This window comes from Pteropus vampyrus, unplaced genomic scaffold, assembly GCF_000151845.1.
Source record: "Pteropus vampyrus isolate Shadow unplaced genomic scaffold, Pvam_2.0 Scaffold394, whole genome shotgun sequence".
NCBI lineage: Eukaryota > Metazoa > Chordata > Mammalia > Chiroptera > Pteropodidae > Pteropus > Pteropus vampyrus.
Window position 1 is genome coordinate 1,324,237 of NW_011889175.1, and position 26,200 is coordinate 1,350,436.

The window sequence follows — 26,200 nt, forward strand, 5'->3', positions numbered from 1 at the left end:
AGGAGGAGGTGAAAGGGAGTGAAAACATCCTTTCTGCCCTGGCACCCGTTCTGAGTGCACTGCAGTGGGAATGTACTCAGAGAAAAACAAAGCTAGACAAAACCCAAAGAGAGAGTGCTCAAGGACTGAGCAGCTTCCTTCCATATGAGGAAAGAGAAAAGATCAACATTTCTCCATGTTTTAAGATGGAAGTTCGTGAAGGTATGAGCAGCCATAAGACACCAATACCTGAGGTGTCTTGGTATGTGAGCTTGGGATGGTTCAAGGCTAATACTCTTCAATAAAAAAAGCCCAAGAAGTGGTATGGATTAGACATATACACAGGTGAAGGCAAGCTGGGGAAGAGTGAAGACATCCAGTTATTCCATTACTTATTCTACAGACACTGCCCAAGGTGGGCAACCCAAATTCCACTACTCCAATTCCTCCAGGAAGTCTTGGGCTTCTTGAGGGAACAAGCTCAAGGTCTGGTGGGAACACATAGCAATTCTCCCTTGCAGATGGCAAGATCAGGGAAGGCTTGACAGGGGAGCAACACTGGGGTTATCTTAAAGGGAACAGATGTTCTAAGGAGTATAAGGCATCCGTCTTTACCTCTAGGAAGACTTCAGTTGCTTTAAAAGACATGTTTATTTAAGTTTATCTAGCTTTCCTGCTGAGAAAGGAGAGATTACAGAAGCTGAAAACTGCTTTTTGTCTCCAGGGACCAGGGAAAGCATGGATGCTGAGTGCTTATTAGCTCAGATCTTCTGTGGGGTGAACAACTTTCAAGCTGTAAGCCTCTCTCCAGCTCATACTCTCCATACTACTTAGGAGTGGAGTGCCGTGAAGCATCAGAAACCCAGAGAAGTTGCCCCAGTAACTGCTTCTTTGTTTCCTAGTAGCATACCACAGCTCTGGGACCACGACACCTATCTAGAGGTGTGGGACTAGAAAAATGATTTCAAACAGTGGGGTAGAGAAGCAGTGCAGGAAAAGCAACACTTTTGTGTTTCAGAAAATCTAGGGATTCCCCACTTTTTTTTTTTTCTTTAACAAAAAAGATTCTGCTACTAGAAAAATAAGTTTGAAAGCATTAAGTTTGAAAGCACCAGACTGAGTCTCTTGCTCACAGCCTCCTTTCCATTCCTTCCTGGGTTGCAGGCCCATGTTGGCTCCCTGGGTCACACCAGCAGACGGGGCTTGCATGGGAATAAAGATTGTTTGTGAATGCTTTCATTCATCCTGTGTGCCAGGCCCTGTGCCAAGTGCTAAGGATTCAACATCAGGCATGATCGCTACCTTCAGACAACTATAACTTGCATTTAGTGAGAGAGATATAACCATTAGTCAAATTACCGTATAAATTCATGTAGAACTGTACCTGTGATAAATGCAGTGAAGATGATATAAATAGTAACATGAGAGCACATAGCAGAGACCTGACCTGGACTAGGGGTCAGGGAAAGCACCTCAAGGGACTGATGTTCTTGGGATTAAATTATCTGGGTCAGGCTGCTTGAGGAGTGATCTCTTGTTATCTCAAGAGCCCATGGGGAAATGGCTGGCAAACTCAGTGTTTTTCTAATGAAGCACGAAAGTGCCAAGAACTGGGCACAGAAAGTTACCTTTCAGTGACAGATTTAAGAAAACATTCAGCTGTATCAAGGATGTTAGGGCACTTTGCATATTATATTTTTCTGAACCACTTCTGAGCTGAGAAATAAAATATATTAGGGTCCTTCCTGCTCCTTTAAGGAATTCATGAGAAAGCTTTAAGGATGAGACTTGAAGTGGACGAAAAAAAAAAAAAAGGTTAAAGAAAAGCAGAAAATAAGTTGCCACAGAAAGAGTTGTGATATAAAAAACACACTTCTGGAGGTCAAGTTCAAGAATTAATTTTAGGAAAAACTAATAAAAATGAAGGCAAAAAAACAATCTTTATAGCCTTGGCAGTGAGGTAAAAATATAATGATCTAACAAGCTGAAGAAAATGCAATTTTGCTTACAGCATGAAGACTCAGAGAACTATAAGGTTCCTAGGCCTCAGTTTCTGTAACTGAAAATAAAGATGCTGGATTAGATCAGTGACTCTCCATCCTTAGTGTGCATCAGAATCACCTGGAAGGCTTGTTCAAACACAGATTGTTAGACCTCACCCTGAGATTTAGAAGGTCTGGGACGGGGCTTGAAAATCTAGATCTCTAACAAGTTCCCAGGTGATGCTAATGCTATTGGTTCAGGGATCACACCGAGAACCACTGGATCAGACACTCTATGGCCCCTACAGGCCTGACATGTCTCTGATTTTATGTCTGTGAATTCCAGAAAATACTGTACTATGATTGGTATGAAAAGTTTTAAGAGAAGCACAGTCTACGCCACATATGTCCTTATAGCTGCAAATCTGTATCAGTGCTGTGTGCCTCACATAATTGCTTCTCAGTCTCCATGACTTACCTTTTATAATGCTTAGCATAGCACAATGCCAGAAGATTCCTTAACTCAACAGAGGCTTTAAATGATTGATAAACTTTCAAGGGTTCAAAATCTGGAAGAGCTGATCTAAAATTAGAGTACTTCAATAGCTATAGTGCTAAGTAATTTTTTTTTTACAGCTCTAAAAAGGCTGAGAATCTAAAACTTCTATCCTTAATGAAAAACAAGGGACAGAGCCCCCAAAACAGAAGAAGAAAAGAAACAGAGACCTATGTGGGAAAAACGTAGAAAAATATACTCTCATATATATATAAAGAAGTTCATACATGGGAATACAGTTAGGTGGAATGGCAGTGAGGATCTTTAGGGATACTGACTCCGAGAACTTTTAAATACCCCTATTTCACTCCCATTTCACAGGGGCCGACAAAGGTTGAGAGGGACATAAATAGGACCAGAAGTGGTATCTGATGTCAAGGTCAGTTTGGTGCTCTGCATACAGCAGTTCATAAACTCACACCTAGTCCTTTGGGAAAACTGGAGGAGTTCTCCTGGTCACTTTTATATGTGCTAAAGACAAGTCAGAATTCTCACTAAAAAAAAAAAAAAAAAAAAAAGTGAAAGCACATAAGGAGTGAATTTCATGGTCACAACAGTCTCGGTGACTCCTTTGGGACCTGAGTGGGCAAGTGCCTAAGGGCAGGTCTAGCTGACATGGGCTCTCCCAGCCTCACCAACTCCTGGGATCATGTACCATAAAGGACTCTCATTCACACCCTCCTCTTCCTGACAATACAGATGTGGAGGGAAGGCTGATGGCCCTGCCTCACCAAGGGCTGGGACACATGAACCCAGAAGCCTCTGGTCATCCCTCTCCATACTAAAAAGCCCAAAGTCCAGCGTCTCCCCATAACAGGAGCCTGAAAACAGCAAGCTTGTGGCCCAAAGCGCCCTGGAATTTCTTTTTTTCTTTCTACACAGCCTGGAAATGGTTTTTGTGAGGACTCTAAAATTCAAGAGGGCTGAAACTTTGCCTCTGAACATACCTGGCTTCACCAACCTCCATTTAGGCCACAAGAGATGCCAAAAAGTCAGTGACCACAGTAGCTGGATTCCCCTCGAACCAGCCCTCTGTTAAAGTGTTGGCTTAGGTCTACTTCTAAACTCAATCTAGGAGCCATTACCTGTCTTCTTGAGAATCTGGAGTCAGTAAAAAGCTCCAATGTCACATATCCTCAGAGAGAGCTCTTTAGAAAAGACAAACCGCCTATAACTTTTGGCTAAAACATGTCCCAAATCAACAACCAAACAGACTCATGTTCTTGCTCACTTCAATGAACATTTATCCTCTCAAACTCATTGGGCAGGAGGTCACAGACGCCTTCCTATCCTCAGAACAAAGAAGAAACAAAGAGCAGAGCCATGGACCCTCCACCACGGTAGTGGCCAGGAGAAGTGGCGGTTAGCCTCATGGTATACCAGCTTCTGGACCCAGAGACCTCTGCATCAGAGACATACTTGGTTCCTATGAACTTACATAAAAGAACTATTCTGTCAATTATAGGCTACCTGAATTGTTAGTTACATTTTTTTTCCTCATTTATCTTGTAATTATTATTTCTAGGCTCTTCAATAGGTCTGTGAAATATGAAGGCTGGGAGAGCTCCAATCCAACACTATGCTGAATGCCTTGAATGCCATTGGGACAATGCCTGGCACACAGGCATTAAAAAAATTTTTTGGATGAATGTTTACTCGTTTGTTTTCCTACTGAATTAGAACCTGGTTTAAATAAGAAAAAGAGAATTTTTCTGCCATTGACAGAAAAAGAAGCCTAATAGGAACCGCAGGAAAACAGCTCAGCAAGCTACGCCCAGCCAAAAGGCAGGCGGTTGCTGAGCCAACTGCTTCCCAAGGGAACAGAGATGTGAGCAGGCTGTCCTGTGGATCCTGTCAGGAAAGCCCAGTGCTGCCAGAGAGCCTTCCTGCCCTCTGGCATACAAGATCGCAAAGTCTGGCAGGAAGGGTGTGTGCTCAAACTAGTCAAGGCCTGACAAAACACGGGAAGTGGCAGCCTTCTACACACCCTGCTCTCTTTTCTGTGCTGATGCATGACACAGAAATGGAAGAACAAATGTATCAATCACAGAGGCAAACATTTTACTTGCCTGAAATATAATAATCTCTAGCCACTGTGACAGGCCAACTCTTAAGACATTTGCTTAATTTTTGTTTGGGGATTTACTTATGGGAGGTGGGGAAGGTTGCGTCTTCCCCAGTCACTGGAGCATTTCCTCCCACAGCTGTAAGGCTCCCCAACATGCTCTCCCCCAGGACTATCCCAGGAGTGAGTGCTGTCCCAGAGTAGTAGGACCTGCAGACTCAAGCCCAAGAAGGACCACCCGGAGGGGACATAACCTGCCCTTGCTATGGCCTGACCATCCATACCTAGAGCCTTCACAGATATTTGCCGGGTGAGTGGAGGGGGAATATTGATGCACACCAGATCCACATCTTGATGCAGCAGGACGTCATCGGTCCGGCTGGTGTAGAAGTTGATGTTCATCTCCTCCGCAAGTTGTTTCGCCTCTTCCTCAGTCTTCCCCCAAAGGGCCTCCACTGTGAACCCTTCTGCCCTCAGCAGTGGGACCAGAACCCGGGCGGAGCTGCCAGTCCCAAACACGCCCACTCCTGGGAGCATCTTCATGCTGGCTTCTCTGTTCACCAACTCATCTCCTCACAAGAGCCTCCAGCATGAATACGACCATCTCACAGTCCTGGTCAAACATGGCTCCTGGAACAGCAAGCAGTACACTGGCTATTAGTGAAGGGCACACTCAGTTGAGGCTACTCTCTGGCTTATTTGGAAACAACAAGTCTCAGCCACAAAAGCACAAATGAAATAAATACTGCTCTGAAATGAAAAGCTGCAGAAGCTTGTCCCATGGAGACCTAAGGATACTAGCATATCCTTAAGGATAGTTTTCCTCCTCTCTTGGAAGGAGGAAAAATGAAAAATGAGTAAAGCTGGGTTCACATCCCTGTTATGTTAATTCTCTGTGTGACTCTGGTCAACCCATTCAACCTTCAGGGCCTTAATTGTAAAAGTTCACAATTCCATGATATATTACAGAAGGAAAAAGAAGAGTGGGAAACAAAAACCAGTAAAAGATGAAAGAGAACTACCTAAGTACTATGCAGATTATAATTTAAAAGTTTATGATAGTAAGCATAGGAAAGTGTTCACTAGAAAACAACAAATTACCAAAAAAAATTTTCAACTACAAATTGGCAACAACAAAAAACAGCAGTGATGTTTAAAATGATATATATATATATGTATTTTTTGTACGAAGATAATCATGCCAACATTGACTATGGTAGTCAAAAACTGGGAAACAATCTAGGTGTTCAATAAAAGTAATGGGTTTGATAAATAACACTACAGAGCCACTGAAAATCATGAGGTAGAAGGCCTTCGATGACCTGAAAGACATCACCATATATTAATTAAAAAGCGGAAGACAAAACAATGTGAAGTATGACATCAACTTTGTTTTTTTAAATAAAGCATAAAAGATATATATTTATGAGAATATACAAAGATATCTATATCTACAGACATTCCACACATAACAATAGAAGGGACTAGAATACACCTGAATTTCATGATTACTTGGGGTAAAGGGATTATGGATGATTTTTTTTTTAACTCTGCCAAATTTTCTACAATGAATATGGCTTATTTTTCCTTCTGCTAACAAGAGTTATAAAATGAAATAAAGAAAAAAGCTAAACAAAAGTCTGCTTGGAAACCAAGATAAGATTTAAGTGTGCTCAAGGTATTAGGTTTCCCTATACGGCACCCTCCTCCCAGCTAAACCAGTGGTTCCCACTCTGGCTGTATAGTAGGGTCATTGGTAACCCCAGACCTCGCTGAATCAACCTGTGCAGATGAGCCTATGTCACCATTATTTGTGTGTGTGTGTGTGTGTGTGTGTGTGTGTGTATGGTAAAATACACATAAAACTTACCATCTTAACCCAGAAGTGGAATTGCTGGATCATATAGTAATTGTTTTTAATTTTTTGAGGAATGGCCATACTGTTTTCCATAGGGGCTGTACCATTTTAAATAATAATTTTGTCAATACTTTACAGTCCCTTAGTTTACCAATTATCTTTTAAAAATCTGACTACTTCTGATCTTGGTCATTGCAAATCTAATTTTTAAAAAGTCTTATCCAAACATATGATTTTGCTGTTCTACTTTATCCACATAATACTGCTTCATTTGCATCACAGATCAGAGTCAATCTATTTGTCAGTTTAATGGAAACATGGCATTCATTTTATAAATGCATCATAATTAACTATTTCATTCCCCAACTGTGAACACTAGGGATATACATACCTCTTTTCTCCCCATCTATGACAGTCTCCCACCTTTCTGGTCATTTCTGAGTGCCATGCCACTTTTGGGCTCCCCTGTTCCTGCCCCCAGCACCTTCTTGCTGAAGTTCTTGAGGTTGGTCAGAGGCATCCTCTTTTCTTCTTGCTCCATGTGCTCTCTTTACTACTCCTGTCCAAGGCTTTAATTAGTATACCAGTGACTTCCAAATCTGTGGCACAAGCCCAGCTTTCTCTCCAGAGCTTCATACCAATATACTCTACTCCTGAATATATACTGATGTTCCACAAGCTCCACAAAACCCACATGACCAAATCTGAACAGAAGCTGTAAAGTGAGACGGCGAGAGCACACGAAGTGAAGCCATCAGAGATATCTGGGTTCAAATCTTGGCTTGACCACTGAGCTAAATATATAAACTTTTTCATGAATAGAACAGGTCTATTGCTATATAGCTCCCAGGGTCTTTTGACAATTAAATGAGGTCTAGTTTTAAGTTCTTAGCAAAGCATCTGGTATATAGCCAGCATTTAATAAATATCATAAACCTTCCTACCAACATTTTCTTCCTATATTTTGTCTCATGGAATGTCTCCATCATCAATTCCGTTCCTCAACCCAGAAAGCATCCCCAACTTCTCTATTCCCACATCTGTCCAGGTAAACTCAATGTCAAGTCTTGTTGATCCTACCTCTTTATTCTCTTAAATCCACCCTTTCTTTGTCATCCCTTCTGCCACTGTGCTCGTCTAGCCCCAGCACTACTCACCTGGATGACTGCAACAACCTTCTACTTGTTCTCTCTGGCTTCCATCATTTCCTTCATTCATCCATTCCTCATATTGCAAAGAGATCTTTCTAAAATGCAAATGGGATCACATCACTCCCTTCCTTTTCAAGTCCTTCAGAAACTTCTCATTGGACTCAGTATGAAGCCCAGATTCTTTGTATGACTTCAAAGCTCTGCATGATCCAGAAATCTTGAGAGGTATACCTTTGTGCAGAGTCGCTTCTGAGGGTTATCTCCAAGAGAGATGAGTTTCAAAACACATACTTAGATAACCCAATAAGAAGGCTGCTCTGTGAAATTACTAGCTATAAACCAGTTAAGAGTTGGGAGGACAATTATTCAAAACGACAACAATGGCTTCAGAATAACTGATGATTACTGTGTTATTATTTTCTTTCTGGGAGAATTAAATACGTAGTGAACAGTTGTTTATTGAGACCTTTTTAGATCATATTAACGCCATATCTCACAAAAAACTGTACATGAATGTCCACAGCAGAATTATTCATAATAGCCAAAAAGTGGAAACCACCCAAATGTCAATCAACTACTGAACAGATAAACAAAATGTGGTATATCCATACAATGTAGTATTATTCAGCTACATAGAGTAATGGAAAAACTGATAAAAGCTACAACATGGATGAACCATGAAAATATTATGCTAAGTGAAAGCCAGTCACAGAAGGCCATATATTGTATGATTCATTTACATAAAATGTTCCCAACAACAACAACAACAACAACAAGTTCAGAATAGGCAAATCCATGGAGACAGTAAATTAGTGTCAGGGGATAGGAGAAAGGAGAAATTAGGAGGTACAGAGGTCCAAGTTTATTCTTCTGCGTGTGGATACTCACTTGTTCCAGCACCATTTGTCGAAGAAACTATTCTTTCTCCCAGAATGACCTTGACACCTTTGTTGAAAATCAATTTACCATAAGTATATGAGTTTATTTATAGACTCTCAACTTTATTCCATCGATCTATATGTCTGTCCTTATGCCAGTATCACTCTGCCATGATTACTTTAGCTTTAAATTAAGTTCTGAAATCAGTAAGTGTGACTCTTCCAACTTCATTCTTTTTCAGTATTGTTTTGGCTATTCTGGGTTCCTTGTATCTTTCTATAAATTTTAGAATCAGTTTGTCAATCTGGGATTTTGATACAGATTGCTTTGAGTCTGTAGATCGGTTTGGGGAACATGTTATCTTAACAATATTAAGTTTTCCGATCCATGTACACAGGACATCTTTCCATTTACTTAGGTTTTTGATTTCTTTCAACTAAGTAGCTTTCAGAGTATAAGTTACACACATTTTTGTATTCAAAGTATTTTATTTTCTTTGATGCTATTTTAAATGGAAAATTTGTTCTTAATTTCATTTTCAGATCCAACATCTCTTTTGCTTCTAATGTAGATACAAGTGTACTATGCAAAGTACATGTCTATGTTAAGGGTTGGTTTGCCAGTATAGCCCAGTACAGCATTTTCTACTGCTAGATCCTACGTGAAGGACACCTGTGCCTTTCTGAGCCACTGAAATAAGCATGACTTGGGCTGCCTCTAACTCCAGACCCCTGTCAGCTTCCTGCCTCCTTCAGTCTTTACTCTCTGGGGCTGTGGAGCTTGGCATGCCCCCTGCACTCTACCAATGGGTTTTATCATAACCATCTTTCTTTCTAATGATGATGAATAATGTCTGTGGCCTCTCATCCACCCCCTCTTTCCTCTTTGCTGATAATTCTCTTGCCCTTAAGGGTTCTCTTCTAATTAGAAAACAGATCAGTCACATAGTATCTTAAAAAATTTTCAAGTCCTGGACTCCTTTCAGCTATTTTGGTTATTTTCTGCATTTACAGGTTCTTTTTGGTTACTTACAAGTCATGGATATCCTGGCGGCTTAAGAGTGTCAAATTTGTTATGCTAGATAAGTAAGATTCTGCTTAAATTTTGTGGGTCATTAATTACCAAGAGCTACAAGGACCAGGGGAGTGAGACAGCCACCATAAGCAAGGATGTCCATGTCCTCCTATATTCATGCCCAAAGAGCACTTCCTCCTCTCTAGTACCTCATTCCTTGCATGCTCTAGTTATATTTGGGTGTATATTTGCATCGCGAGTGGCTTAAAACAAAAAAATGGGTTAGAAGAAATTTTAATAACCTCTTTTTTACTGACATTGACTCAAAGGGCAGTTTCATTAACACCCACAAAGGGGCATCAGCTAGCCTCTGAGGATGCCAGATGGCATGAAGCTAGGCACGCTTGATGACTGGGTATTTCCTGCTCAAGCAGGCAGGGCTGGTTTTCCTCATTTATTTCAGTGACTGCCCTTTCTCACCTCTAACTTTTCTCTACTGCTTGCCTCTAATATTCTTGTACACACCTTTCACGTGTCTGCCAAGATCTCCATAAACCCAGGCCTAGTTCATATGACTTCCAATCAATACATGGTGGTCAAGATGAAGGGTGGAAAGTGCCTTGACAGGACTGGCTATACACACTTTTACAAGGCTACAGGTAAAGGTAGCCTTTACCTGGGAAAGGTAGCATAGAGGTTAGAGGCATAGAATCTACAGCCGACCTTGCCTGGGCTCAAATCCTGGCTGTACCATTTCCCAGCCAGATAACATCAGGTAAGTTTCTTAATCATTCTGTCTCTGTTTCCTCCTTCGTAAAATAGGGATAATTGCATCTACCTCACAGGGCAGTTAAAAACTAAATGAGTAATATTTGTAAAGCATTTATAATGGGGCCTGGGCCATAGTAAATCACTACACAGATTTTTTTTTTAAAGATATTTATGACTTACATCTCTCATCTTCAAAACCTGTAAAGAATATGAAGATATTATTCTGAGCTAATGTGCAGTGGGTGCAATAGGCCAGGCAGCGTTTATTGTAATATATAGCACAACTCTCTTAAGTCCATGCAACCCCATCTTACAGATGAGAAAACAGAAGCTGAGAGAGGCTAGGTAACTTTCTTGGGTTCTAGAGTTCACTGTGTGGATGAAAAGGCGGGGGTCCTATGGAAAATAACCTCAGAGGGTGATCTGATCATGAATTTCTAACTAAGCAGAGTCATGGTAGGGAGTCAAGCCCCAGGCACATAACTTTTTTTTTTTTGCAAAAAGTTTATCTTTACCTTGTCTATTGTTTCTGTGCATCTGCTTCAACACACCTGTGCATCTTTTTCAAAGCAACCACCTTCATGTAACCTTCCTTACCCTCTCTCCTTAATTCCGAAGGCATAAAAGAAGCTTTAAACTGCCATTCTCCAAAACCTTTCTCGAGTCTGTTGAGAATTTGCTTTCAGGTGTATCTTCTGTTTGAGTCAAATAATTTTTCTAAAAATTCTCTACAGGTTTGGACATTTTTACCTTGACAGCTATGTGTGACAGATCTGTCACAACCAGCTGTGAAACTTTGGGCAGGTTACTTATCTTCTCTGAAACTCTGTGAAAACAGAGGCTCGTATGTGTGGAACAACTCTTCTTTCATTCTTAGTGATGAGTGTGAGACTGAAAAGTTCACTTTGCTGTCTGGCTTGGCAACTGCTTGCCTCTCAGCTCCACTACTCAAACCTATATTAATATGTTCATATATCATGGCTTTATTGAGGGCCTAACAGGTAGGCTTTGGTAGATGAAAAGAAGAAAAGACAGAGTCATAATCTGAGGAGCAACAAGCTCATCTAAGATTTCGGACTTTGCCAGGTGGGTGTACTTTCTACTCTTGGTCTGCCCCACCTTTCCCATCTAATCCCCTCTCTGCCCTGCTCTGTCTCTCAGGAGTCGGAAGGCCAGTCTCTAAAGATTACATCACATGGGCTCCAGGGCCTCTGGCTACCTTTTGGATCCAGCCCATGGGAAGTATTAGGAAGCGATCAAAGAGCAAGAAGAAAGGTCAAGGTATTTATTCTCCGTCTCTCTCCCTACCAGGATGTGGTTCTGACAGGGGATGAGTTCCTTAACCAAGGTTACAGCACTCCTCTCTCATAGCCACAGCTCTTGCTGGACCCAATAACTCCTCACCGCTCCCATCGCACCTGGGGTGATAACACCACCAGCTGTAGCCAGTCCTTACCATTCCTTGTAGGTTTCCCACAAAGCCCACATTATTGTAATAATCCCTTCATTAAAGGTCTTTCAATTAATCCTTTCAGTGTGCTGGCTGTTTCCTGCCCAGACTCTGACTACTAGAATCAGATTTTTTTTTTTTTTAATTTGATGTAGGTGGAATAGAGTTTAAAAAACACCAGAGAACCACTTAGGATATAAAGTAAGAGGGTCGTTGGAGGGAATGAAATGGAGCAGACAGCTATTAATAGGTCTTGGGATTATGAGGGGAGAGGGAAGAGCCAAAAATGACACTGAACATAGACCAGCATCCTTCATGAACACAGGCACAAAATCCTCTAACAAAATATTAGCAAACTAAATCCAGCAATGTGTTAAAAATGCAACACATCATAACCAAGAAGGTTAAAGCCCAGGAATGAAAGGCCGGTTCAACATTATCAAATCAATTACTATAATTCATCATATCAACAGTCATTAAATTAGTTATTAGATTGAATTAACTAGAGATACAAATTAAAACTTATTTATTACAACTACACACCTATTAGAATGTCTGAAATTCAGAAATTTAGAAAACTAGTTATCGAATACTGGCAAGGATATAAAGCAACTGTTCATGGTTACTGAAAATGAAAAATGGTACAGCCACTTTGGAAAAATTTGTCATCCTTAAATATACACTTATTATACAACCTAGCAATCCCAATTCTAGGTATTTGCCAAGAGAAATGAAAAGTTACATTCCCACAAAAACCTCTATGTGAATGTCTAATGTCTAATGTTGGCTTTATTCGTAATTTCCAAAACTTGGAAGCAACACAAATGTCCTTCAACTGATGAATGAATAAACAAACTACAGAATATCAATGCAATGGAATACTATTCTGCAATAAAAAGAACAAACTATTGATGCACACAATGACACAGATGATGCTCAAATGCACATGCTAACTGAAAGATGCCAAACTTAAAAGGCTCCATACTGTGTAATTCCATTTATGACATAATGAAAAAAATAAACTATAGAGACAGAAAATAGATCGGTGGTTGCCAAGGGCTGGAAATAGGGGCATGATATGATTACAAAGGGCCACAAGGGAATTTGTAGGGGCTGGTGGTGAAGGAACTGTTCTATATCTTGACTATGGTGGTGGTTACATGACTACATGCATTTGTTAAAACTCATAGAACTATATATACTACGAAGGGCAAATTTTACCATAAATTATATTTCAGTAAATGTGGCCCTCTAAAAATATGATATTAAAGTTCTAAGCCTAAGTGACTGGGAAGTTATAGTGTCGTTAAGAGAAACAAGGAACCCAAAAGGCCTGGATGTTGAGATGCCTGTGGAAGCTCAGATTTGTGTATCCTGTTCTCCCAGACTGGCTGAATATCTCACCTTCTGCATGTCCAGTCCTCAAGCCACAGCTTCTGTAAAACCCTAGGACAAGACCCACCTCCTACCCCAGGGGTAGGCCAAAGCCAATCTGATACCTGTTTTTGTAAATAAAGTTTTACCAGAACACAGTCACCCATTCCTTTATCTATGGCTGCTTTTGTGCTACAACAGCAAAGTAGGTACAACAGAGACCATATGGCCCAGAAAGCCTAAACAATTTATCTTCTGGCCTCTTAAAGAAAAGGTTTGCAGACCCTGCCCTGTCCCATGGTTTATAAGGTCAGGAGCTCCATCTGACAGACGATAATCATGACAGTAGCCAGGACTGTGATAAAAAGGACACGCTCCCTTCACTGTGTGTGTGGAGTCACAGATTCTGGGAATTCTGGTGTTAGTGCATAACTTCAGAGAGGTCATTCATTCATTAGGCAGCTCGAGTAATGGTCAGACCCTGGGCAGAAGCTGCCTACGAATCCTTTCCTACCAACGGTCCCTTTACAATGTTGGGGGTTGCAATGTGCAGTTAAAACCTGTATTTTACAACCTCCCTTGCAAAGGGGTGTGTCTAGGAGTGTGATAAATAATAGAAGGCACGGCTTGGTAGAGCTTAAGAAAATGTTCTTTAAAGGAGATCTCCACTGGCAGACATTATTTTTTCCCATTTCTCTCTTCTTTCTGCTTGAAATGCAGATTCTATGGTTGGAGCTGACATAGTCATTTGACCACCAAGAGGCAACCTGAGAATAGGACGCAATTTCTTGCAAATATTGGTACTGAGATGTCATTCAAGCCCTCAAGTAATTACATTTCATTAGCAAGACCAGTAGGCAAACAAATTATATGGTATGGCATGTAGAACAACAGAGAAGAGCACTATTAACTACATGGGCCACAGGTGGTGTGAAAGCATCTTAGAGATGATGTTCAGGTCCAAGTTGGTCAGGAAGATAAGAGATCACACAGCCCCTCCAACACATCCAATGACAAGGCCTTTTCTTTATTTCTGTGCTCCTGGGGCCATTTTAGTCAGAAAGTTCTACTTTTGATTGACTTGCAATCCACCCTTATTTAACTCTCCATGATGTTTCTAATGAAACTCTGTTTCCTCTACATTTTCTAGGTTGCGGTAGGTTGTTTGCAAAATGGCCACAACAATTCCCTTCTTTGTTTTCATGCCATTGGGTAGTCAATCACCTCCCACAATGACCTTGGACTTAGCCATGTCACTTGCTCTGGCCAATAGGACATTAGCAACATGACACAAGAGGTTTAAAATGTACTGGTGCATTAAAGCTTGCTCTTGTTATTCTTGGGACCTCAGGGACCATCACCACGTGAACAAATGAACCCAGGCCATCCTAGTGGATCATGAGAGATACATGACCAAGTCATCTCCAGCTGACAGTGAGCCAACTGCCAATTATGTGAGATCACCCATGGCCATCTGGTTACAGTTGAGCTGACCCACACCAGAACCACCATCCAGGTCACCCTAAGAATCATGAGAAACAATAAACATTTGTCTTAAGCTACTGAATTCTGAGGTTGTTTGTTATATAGCTAAAGCTAACTGATAAACACTCGTTTACAGACCAAACTCCTTTAATTCCCTCAGGCCTTCCTCATACACTCTACCCTACTGGCGAAGGCTGCTCTGGTTTGGCCACTCTCTGGTTTGTCAACATCCCCCTGAAATGGAGTCCCTATAACTGAACACCATATATTGCGCATTCTCTAGTCTCCTTTCTCTGTACATTAAACTCCTATTAAGCAGCTTACATTCATTTTAGAATTTATACAGTCATGTCAAACTGAGTTTTTCACATGTCCTAATAAATATTCCGTACTTGTATAGTTAGGTTTAAAAAAAATTTAATTGTGGTAAAATACATAGAACATAAAATTTACCACCTTAACCATTTTAAATGTACAGTTCAGTGGCATTAAATAAGACTGTTGTGTAACCATCACCATCACTCATCTACATAACTCTATATCTATTAAACAATAACTAGCTATTACCCCTCCCCGCAGCCCTGGCAACCACCATTCTACTTTCTATGAGTTTGACAGCTCTTCATACCTCATATAAGTGGAATCATATAATACTTGTACTTTTGTGATTGGCTTACTTCGCCTAGCATAATGCCCTCAAGGCTCACCCATGCTGTAGCATGTGTCAGAATGTCCTTCCTTTTAAAGGATGAATAATATTCTATTGCATGTATATACCACATTTTATTTATCCATTCATCTGTTCATGGACACTTGGGTAGCTTCCACATTTTTGCTACTGTGAATAATGCTTCTATGAACATGGGTGTATTATAGATTTTTAAACCAAAGTTCAGTTATTTTTTATTTTTTCTCTAATGATTTCATTTAGTTTAATTTGGGTGGTTGTTTATCAGTTGAGATCTTTTTGGATGTTTATTCACTATCCCTACCAGCTTTGTATCAGTTACAAATTTGATCAGCAGGCTATGTCTTTAATTCAAGCCAATAATAGCTAACGTTTTTGTTTGTCTGTGAGTACATATTATGTGCCAAGTGCTTTACAAGCATCATTTTTTTAAATTATTAAAATATCTCAAGGCAGGTGTTATTATTTTCCTTTACAGATGAGGAAACTGAGGGCTCCATCATTTTTGGAGTAGATATTTTAAGTAATCACAATTTCACAGAACTATACCAGCTCTCATTTCTCCTTTTGCCCAATGGGACAAGAAACCACATAAGATGCACAGCTTTCATCCAAATAAATGACACTTATATGTGACGCTCCCCTGGATCAACCAATTCAGTAAACATACTAAAAAAGATTATATTGTTATCAAACACACACACAATCAGAACTGACCATGATCTCTTCAAGGCTAGCAACCAGATGTTTGTACCTTAGGCACCTGGCACTGAGTTAGCCCTTCATAAAGGTTTGTTAGATGATGTTGTCCTTTATAAATCCACATATCATTTAGTGTTCACCAGTTTTCTTTCTAAGTGTTCAGAGGTCATTTGTTTGTAAAATGTTCTAGTGTTTTTCTAAAGAAAAACCGGCATCAGGCTCAAACACCTACTACCGGTACTTCTTTTCCTACCCTTTGAAAATTGTGACAAATGTTGCGTATCACCCATCTTCTGGCATCTCCCACTGCTCCACAATGCCGCAAAGTTTACTAACAGGATATAAGGATATATAGCACAGTAACCTGCTCATTTTCTCAGACCCTTCGGATGTAATTCAAATGGACGGGGGAACAAAACTCATTGAGTTTCTACTTTTCCCATGCCTGCTCTTTCCAGGTAGGTATTTGACAAAAGAAGAAATGAGAGAAATTGAGTAGTTATATTATCCTTTATTCATCTTAAATACCTGTCAATATATCTTTAAGAATACTTTTGATTGACTGCAGGTTTTTTTCAAATGCCCTTACTTGTTCTGGGATTGTGTTTTCCTTATCCTATTAGAAGCATCAAGCTCTTCAGAAGCTTACAGATGGCGGGAGCCAGAATGATACCATCTAAGCTATTTAAAAATGTACCTATAATAATTTGTCCTATAACTATACTTTTAAAATTACAAATTATGCCTTCTGTTTTTTAGTGCCAGGCTTCAAAAAGAGCCATTAGGTATTGCTATTGACAAAGTTACTTCCTTTACCCTGCAAGCCAAGCAAATGCAGTTAATTGATTTTTCAACCAAAGCATTAAACCAATTCTATGGAGAAAACTATTTAAAATAGTGTCAAAACAACTGGATATCTACATGGCAAACAAAGAACCTTGACCTCTCTTCTCTCACTGTAATACAAACATTAATTCTAGAAGGATCAAAGACCTAAATGTAAAAGCCAGAATCACAAAGCTTCCAGAAAAACATATCAGAGGATATTTTCAAGACAATGGGGTAGGTAAGGATTGCTTGGACAGGACACAAAAAGCACTAATCCACTGATAAACTGGATTTAAAATCTAAAAGAATTTCTGGCTCATTAAAAGCCACCATTAAAAAATGAACAGGCCAGTAACAGACTAAGAAAAAATATTCACCAAACATATATGTAACAAAGGACTTGAACGCAGAACTCCTACAAATCAACAATAAAAAAATAAGCAAAACTTAATTTTTAAAAATATCAAAAGACCTAGTCATTTCACATCAAAGATACAGGAATGGCAAAAGGCACGTGAAAAGGTGCTCCATTACCATTAGTCATCAGGAATATGTAAATTAAAACCACACTGAGATATCCACTAAAATGGCAAAAACAACAAAAAAAGATTGACAACTCCAAAGTTTGGAGGGATATGGAGCAAATGGAATTCTTATATACTGTTGGTAGAAGTGTAAAACAGCACCCTTTGGAAAACCAACATTTTCTTATAAAGTTAAACATGTATCAACCCAATGACACAGCAACTCTACTTACAAAATGTTCATAAACAGCCTTATTCATCATAGCCCCAAAGTGGAAACAAATACAAACGTTCATGAATAGATTACAGATAAACAAATTATGGTATAGTCATACAATGGAATATAGTAAAGCAGTAAAAATGAATGAACTATTAATACATGCAACATGTGTGAATCTTAAAACTTTATGTTGAGTGAAAGATACCAGGCACACACACCAAAAAAACCCACTGTAGGATTCCACTTATTTAAAGTACAGGAACAGGCAAATCTTACTTATCGAGACAGTAGTTAGAAGGTGGTAGTGGTGGTGGTTGAGGTGGGGAGGGGGTGAGGGAAGAGACTGACTGGAAAGGGACACAAGGAAACATTCTAGAGTGATGGAAATGTTCTATATCTTGTGTTGCACTGTCGTTACATGGTGATATGATTGTCATAACTCATCAAATTGAATACTTCGGATCTGTGCATTTAATTGCATATAAATTATACCTTGACTTTTAATCGCCATAAGTTGTTGTGTCTAAGGGTCCAGAACGATTTATTCACACCTTGCAGACTTAGGTCTAAAATCGAACTAAATGGATATGTGTGAATTAAAAGTCTCTTTCCTTTAAAACAAAACAAAAACCTTGTAAGCTTATTTTAGGGCATATCACCGGTATAGAGACAATGGCTGGAGCCAAGAGAATAAGTTTTCTGAAGAAGTAACTTCAAGCTAAGGCCCAATAATCTAATCAGTCTCAGCGCTTACGGAGGGTATCTGATGATGGCTCTTTTCCCTCACCAATATCATATTGGGCAAGCTGCTGAGCTGTAGGTATTAGGCAAGTCCTCACCAATCATCAACAACTCATACTAAGAAAGGGGGAGTCAAAAAGGAGTTTTTCTCCTGTATAGCTGCAGGCAAGCAAAATCAATGATGGCTATATGTGAGAAATGGTTTAAGTTTGTGGTTTTAGCTGTACGGGTTGGGCAATGAGGCTTGCACACCATAAGGGTGAGAAGTTCTCACTCTGTGCCCACCCCCTACTGCACCCCAGAACCAGCCCACACCTGGAATGCCCTAGCAGGACCATTCTCAAGAGCTGGGCATCCTTAGGGCACCCCTCCTTCCTCTGAGGTACCTCCACAGACTTTGCCATAGATTTCTGTCCCCTCTGACACATTCCAGAGGGCCAGTGTGAAGGGGCTTGTTTGGGAATTAGATATTTCCCAGATGAATTTTTTTAGTAATTGTATCTTAAATATAAAATACACTATAGTAGAGCACTGTGGCACCAGAGATGTGGCCATGACCCTAGTTATTAAGTGAGATGGGCCCTCAATCTAATTTTAAAACAGACTGTGACATTAGCTGTGTTTCATTGTCTGTGTTTCAAGAGCTTATGTATAAAACAACACCCATAATTAATGCAAACTGATTCACTAATAAATATTTACTTAGTATCTACTATGGGCCAGGCCTAGGCAAAACACAGGACATACTGATGAGCAAAATGGATAGAGCTTCTGCCTGCATGGAGCTTACAGTCCAGCAGGAAAGATAAGACAATCAAATCATCACTTAAAACATGTCATTGCAATTTAGATAAGTGCTATAAAGAAAAAGAACAGGGTGCTATGAGAACATTGAGCAGGATACGAATTAAGTTATTTAAAGAAGTGTTAATGATGTATCCATAATGCACTTTGAGTTCCACATGAAAAGGGCACTACACATATTCAAGGACTGAATTATTATAAAAACACTGACATATTGGTAGTTCAGTAAACAAAAAAAGCACAGTAGTCCAATGGCATTAAAAAGCCAGTTTGTAGTCTATGGCCAAGCTACCCTGAATAAGCCCGATCCCATCTGATCTCAGAAGCTAAGCAGGGTCAGGTCTGGTTAGTACTTGGATGGGAGACTATCTAGGAAGATCAGGTGCTGTAGGTGTAAAAAATAAGGGTTTGTAAGCTGACAAGGTCCTTGCAATCTGTGAGGTCAACCAAGGGTTGCCTCGCCTGAAAAAAAAAAAAAAAAAAAGCCAGTCTGTGATTGGCAGACAGTCCTTTCCCCCAAAGCAGTGTTCCAGTCTCTACCCAACAGCATTTCTTCATATAAAGTGGGTCCAAAAGTAGGAGGAAAGAGCAAAATGTTAAGAACTTTAAAGTGCGATTATGCAACAATCTTATGTTGCTCTGTGTTCAAGCATCATGGCTGACAACCCTAGAGTATTGTTCATAAATACTTCAGCTGCCTGACAAACAATTATTTGATAAGCTTCAGCTACCTGATATCTGTCAAATACAATTAAAATGTTGCTAAATCCAATGGTCAATTCTCTTTCTCATATTACACTGATGTTGACAGCAGCAGCATCTGATATAGTAGGTTCACCCTCCTTGAAACATTCTTCTTTACTTGGTTTCCAGAACACAAATGTCCCCTGGCTTCCTCCTACCTCTCTGGCCAGTTCTCAGTACCAGCTGCTAGTTTCTCCTGATGATGACCGTGGTAACCATGGCTCCCATTTAGTCTCATGGCTTTAAATACTATCTATTTTCTGATGGCTCCCAAAGTTATGAGCCAGGTCCTCCGCATTGAGCTTCAGACTAGTATAAACAACTGCCTATTTAATATCTCTGCTTGGATCTTTAATAAGTATCCCAAACTTAAAATGTCCAGAACTAAATTCCTGATGTTTCTCTCCACCAGACTTACTCTTCCCATAATGGCTTCAGAAACTGGCAACACAAATTTTCCAACTACTCAAATAAAAATCTTGGAGTAATCCTTAATTCTTCTTCTTTCACACTTCACATCTAATCCATAAACATGTTTTGCTGGCTCTTCAAAACATATCCTGAATCCAAGCACTTCCCACTACTCCTACTGCTATCGCCTTAGTTCAAGGCACCATCGCCTCTCTCCTACATGATTACAACAGCCCAATCAGTCTCCCAGATTTTACCCTGCTCCTCCCATGCTGCACTCCCAATATATTCTCAGTGTAGCACTGAGAGCAACTCAATTAAAATACAAGCCAGATCTAACCACTCTTCTGCTCAAACCGCCCCCTCACTGCCAGGCTTCCCAGCTCTCCTGGAATAAAAGCCAAAGTTCTTTCATGGACTGACCTACACGACCCAATATGATCTGTCTGCACCCACCCCTTCTCTTTCTGACCTTATATCCTTGTTCTCTTTCCCAGCTCACTCTGCTCCAGTCTCGGTGGTTCACAGCTGTATGCATACATGGGTATGTTCATGTCTCAGGGCCTGTGTATGTGCAGTTCCCTCTACTGTATAGATATCCATCCACTTGGCTTACTTGCTCCTCACTTCCTTCAGGTCTCAAGTGCTGTCTTATAAGACATGAGTTTATCTTCCCATTGTTTGTCCCCCACTACCACCCCAGTTAGAATGTATGCTTCTTGAGGACAGGAAATTTTTGGTCTATTTTGTTCACTGCTGTATCCTGCAGTGCCTAGAACAAGTCCTGACATATAGTGGATGTTTGATAAATATTTGCTGAAAAAAATGAAAGATTTCAGATCTAGTTCCTGCATAGTTAGTTAATCAATAAACCAAGACATATATACTGAACTTATCAAAACTATATATAACTCAGTAGGGTCTTGGGACATGTTCATTAATTTAATAGAGATTACTTATGTCACTAACCTAAGTAGTTTGGGACATGATCTGGTTTAATGGTTCAAGAAAGAAAACAAGCATCATATGATAACAGAATAGCTCTGCATGCCACTTGAGATTAGGAAAATGAGCTGCTGCTCTCAACCTTAAGCTACAATTTGGCCTGCCAAGAGGGTGCCCTCATTCACAACTGTCTTTCCAACTACCACCCCTCCTCCACATGAGGTGACTCATGCTTATCAGTTAGCTCAGTCTCTTTGTAGTCAAGTTTCCTCCTCCTTAACAGAGAAGCACACTGTGTGCCAAGCCTTGCAGGACCACAATGACCCAGCACTCAGGAGCTATGTTAAGTCAAATGCCAACAGACAGTCGTGAAAGAAAGGCAAGTGATCATGATCTAGATCTAACCAGTTTATAAGGAACCACTCTGGCTGCAACGAAACCTTCTTGCCCCCACAGCCAGTCCATCACTACATCCCAGTAACTGGACATTGTAATACCCCTTGAATTCATCCACTACTCTGGTTTCCTGAACAGACACCCGCAGTTCTCCTGGTCCTAACCATTTCCTTCCCCAGCCTTTAAATGCCCCTAGGATAAATCCCAAATTCTTTGATGGGATTCACAAAGCATCTCCTCAGTGTGGGTTGGACCTCTCCCCACCTTTCCATCTCACCACTTTCCCCTTACATTGTACTCGACATACTAGCAGCTATCAAATCTAATTCCTTTAGTCCTGCTCTGAGATTTTGGTTCAAGCTGTTTGCCTGGAAAAATCTTTTCTTCTTACTTCCCCAGGCTAACTCCTTGGGAGATCTGTTAGGTCTCCACTTAAATACCACTTATTCAGAGAGGCCATGCCTAGGCTGGGGTAAGTGATTCTGCTCATAGTACCCAAGCAGCCTGGGCTTTAGCTTTCATAGTGCCCATCACACTTCACTGGGATCCCCTATTATTTAGTGTCTGTCATGATGGCATGACCTTGCCTATCCCAAATCTACTGTCACCAGGACACAGTGCAGTGTGCCTGACACTGAGGAGGTACTAAGTAACCATTGAAGAATGAACATCCGAATGATTAAGTTACAGAATGAATGAATCAAGAAGTCAGGTCAAAGCCTGTGTGGATGCTGCACTGACTGGAAGGCAACACCTTTTCCTGCTTAAGTCTTTTTCTGTCTTTCTAATTTTAAATAAATATTATTTAAAATCTTAAGAGCATAAGCTACTTTGAATGGTTTTCCAGAACTGATACTGTGGAACATCATCCTGATTGCGGGGGGTGGGTCAAGACTTAACATCCAGTTGCAAAGGGATCTATAACAGAAGGGCATAATTCTTGAGCATGGTAAAGGAGATGAAAGTGCGAAGGTCATTTTTAAGTTTAATCTTTATTTTGCAAAATCAGTAACCTGTTGGAGATATAAGCAGGAATGCCTTCCATGTGGCCTTCAACATTAATCATGTACCAAGAATTAACTAAGAGGGTGTATCTAACTGTCGCCCAGTCCCCCTTTTGACTCTCCAGCATCTAGAATTGAGCCAGTGTGGCAGATAGGCTGTCAATGCCTGGGTAGAAGAGCTGGACCCAAAGAGAAAAAACTACCTACAGTACAGTTACCTACACTAACCGACTTGTACTTAAGAGTCTGAAACAGTAACATGAATGCTTTCAGCAGAACTGTTTTCAGATAGATGTGAAAGTGTTTTTTTACCTGCATTTATGATCCCATTGAAAAATAAACACTGGGATGGCTCCACAGTGTAGTGGTTAGCATGTCCGCTTTACACGCAGAAGGTCCTGGGCTCGCGCCCCAGGTAGAATCACGGACCATACGCCGGGTATGCCAGGCCCCCTGAGTGTGCTGAGGGTGCCAGATCCTGGAGGCACTAGGCCCCGGGTTCACGCCACGAGCGTGTGGCAGGAGACACCCCACCTTCAGAGATCCAGTTCTTAAGGGGAAACGGCAACATCCATAGGTCAGGGGTAGAAGCAGGGTGGGGTAGGGGATATTAAAGAGAGGAAAAAAAAATAAAAATAAATAAAAACTGAACTGAACAAACAGGTATTGAGTTTTACAAATAATTTATAATAAATGTTTTGGTGTCTGGGTTTCAAAGATCCAGAGGTTCTATGGAGAAGGTTTCATTCTCCCATGACTTAAGTGCATACACTGACTCAACGACATGGTCATAGAGTGAGTGCCTTCTCACTGACAGCAAAAACACAAACAGGACAAAGGAAAGAAATGCTATTCCCCCAGATCTACAAGTTGACATAAGGAGTAAATTGTTAGGCAGCCACTGAAGAATGAGAGAGCATACCCAGCCCTGGCCAAAGATGCCAGTTCCCCACACCCCATCCCCTTTCCCCCTCCACACAGTGTCCTAGGAGTTACACTAATGAAAGGCCTAATGACCTGTCCAATGAAGCGTAACTACCCAATGTACAAAAGGGTCAGCTAAATTGGGCCATAAAGAAGTAAATTTAACACCCACAGAGGCATCTGGATCGCTAACAGGTCCAAAAGTTAACTTCAGCTCATGATTACAGTGGGAAAAAGTACTCATCTACCAGCTATATTCTTTATTGTTTTTAAAAATCTGGCAATAACCAGAAGATTATTTTTTCTAAGAATGCTTTAACAGTGAGTTCCAGATTGACATCAACATGAAAATTCCATCCTCGGCCCTACTCTTTCCCAGAGTAATTTTATCTAATCCTTCAACTTCACTTTGACCTCCCTGAAAACATTCTTAATGTCCCATTTCCAGCCTCGAAAACTTGCTCAGGCTCTGGCTCTATACTTCTAAGTAACTACTGGAAATCCCCAGTGACCTACCAGCTTCTCCCAACCCGAATTCATCTTTCCTCTCGAACATGAATCTCCTCTTGTGCTCCCTGACTCCTTTTAATGGCACAATATTCAGTCACTAGAGTCCTTTCCTCCAATATTTTTAAGCACCACAATGAGTTAGGCATTATGCTGGGATCTGGGAAACAGAGAGGTTTTCAGACATGCCAGGTCCCTGGAGGTTAGTTTCCATTTCTTGATACACTCATAGCTGAATATCAAGGACTGATTTCACGCAAGAACATAATGAGTGTTCGAAGATCTTTTCCTGTGGCAGGGAAGTGGGAAAAAAAAAACCCTGATTTTTCCTTTAAATTACCGAGGTAAAGTACATCTGGCCATTTCGCATGCGAAATAGCCAACCCTAGAGAGAGGTATATTACACACTTTGGTTTTACCTGAGGTCCCAAGAGGGTGAGTTTTTAATTACGATGAACATTTTTCAATGTGAAAACCTAATTTTCTGAAGTTTTCTTAGTGTCTTCTATCTCCTATATGGACACAAGTACTCTGTTCCTGTGAAAACTGCTACTTCTATGGCTGCAAGAGAAACTCTAGAGAGTCACCTCTCTGCTTTCCTTCTCGAGTTTGGGTGTAGGACATTCTTAGGGCACCCCAGAGCACAGCAACCCTGACCAGCCTTCTCTAACTTAGTGTTTACATGGCCTCTGGTCACCAGGAAGGTTAAGTAGTTCTTCAGTAACTGGAAATGCCCAGTGCCTCCATAAATATTTTCTACTTGTATAAAGAAAACTGCTTATCAATTGGCCATGACCACATTCAAATGTAATTTAACAATCTTTTGGCTGTTAGATGTAAACAGTCTAAGCTCAGGACAGTCTTTTCCACACCACCCTCTTTTTTTTTTTTTCTTAAAGAATAACCAGAGGCAAACCCAGGTCTGGGGGAACCAAACAGCCATTTAAGCACAATAATTTCGTTTTCCCTATTGCTCCAAAATACAAGCTGTGTCCCCTTGGGCCCTGTCACAGGAATATGAATTCAAAAGGTTGAAAAGTAAGGCAGGGGGTGGGGGGGGAGTAACAGGAGGGGAAAAAAAAAAAGGAAAAGTAATATAGGTACAGCTGATCTCTGTACTACCCCCATCTCCAGACAATCAGAAAATGCCAAGCATGACAAACACACCCCGTCTCACATGCTCCTAGAGCCACCTCCAGAGTCTCCTCAGAGATGATAACCATTTCCTAGTGGGAACCACTGTCGGGCTGCAGAAACCATTAACCACAAGGAACATACTATAATATGCTCTGGGACACAGCTAGCTACAAAACCACCCATCAACAAGCACCAAAGAAATATCAGTCTTAGAAAGGAGTACAAGACCTGTGCAGTCACCTTTCAATTATATACATGTAAATTAATCATCTATGTAACTGCATTACTGTTTGTTTCACTGACACCTGAGATAGGAAATGTCATTGCCGCCCAGTTTCCTGCCATTGTTCTTCCCTCACCACTTTTAATACAGTCTAGAGTGTAAAGGCCTGTAGAGAGAAAACAAGTTCAAAATCATCCTTTACATAAGCAAGAAGAAACGTACGAGGGTTGGTTTCATTGTTTTGGAAAATACACTTAAAAATTTTTTAACTTTTTAATTGAGCAAAATTGACATATCTGCAAAATGACTGCCACAAGAAAATCTAGTTAACATCCCATTTAAAAATATATATATTTATTATAGAAAATTACTGTGTGTTCTTGGTTTTTTTTTGCTAAGTTTTTACGTTTGTTCAATGTACCTTTGATCAAACTACATGTATTCACAACTTCGTATCCTGATTTTTATTCACCTACTGTTTAGACATATGCATTTTCATAGTATCAGTTTTTAACAGTTACATGATATTCTCCTGACTACATGAACCAGCTTTCCATTTCTCTGGTGTTGGACATTTATGTCATTTTCAATTAGTTTTGTTTTAAATTATATAAGTTAAAAATTAGGGTTCTGAAGTCACATGATTTGCCCAACATTCTAAGCAAAAATAATTGTGAAAGTAAATAATCAAGACTTTGAGGTTGTAAAGGGATACGGTACATCTCAAAGCCAAGTAGGAGTGTTTCCGGTTCTATTTTGGGGTTACCTAATCTCATGAGAAATTGATAGCTGACAGTTTGGGAGTTGCACTGTTATCCCAGGCCAGAAAGGAAGACTA

General features: G+C 40.3%; 1 protein-coding gene and 1 pseudogene across 4 annotated transcripts in view; one reads left to right on the forward strand and one right to left on the reverse strand.

Moving 5' to 3' along the window:
• GFOD2 (glucose-fructose oxidoreductase domain containing 2) overlaps positions 1-26,200 on the reverse strand; it is a 34,543-nt gene that overhangs the window by 4,432 nt on the left and 3,911 nt on the right. Inside the window, exons 2-4 of one of the 4 annotated variants that reach the window (XM_011380495.2) lie at positions 7,598-7,686; positions 6,832-6,999; positions 4,867-5,212 (exon numbers count right to left, since the gene is read on the reverse strand). In XM_011380495.2, the coding sequence (XP_011378797.1) occupies positions 4,867-5,125 (259 nt within the window). In that variant the 5' untranslated portion in view covers positions 5,126-5,212; positions 6,832-6,999; positions 7,598-7,686. Of the gene's footprint in view, positions 1-4,866; positions 5,213-6,831; positions 7,000-7,597; positions 7,687-26,200 lie in introns of those variants that run through there. The other 3 variants (XM_011380498.2, XM_011380499.2, XM_011380500.2) reach the window with 3 other exon arrangements.
• LOC111731741 lies at positions 19,347-19,465 on the forward strand (annotated as a pseudogene).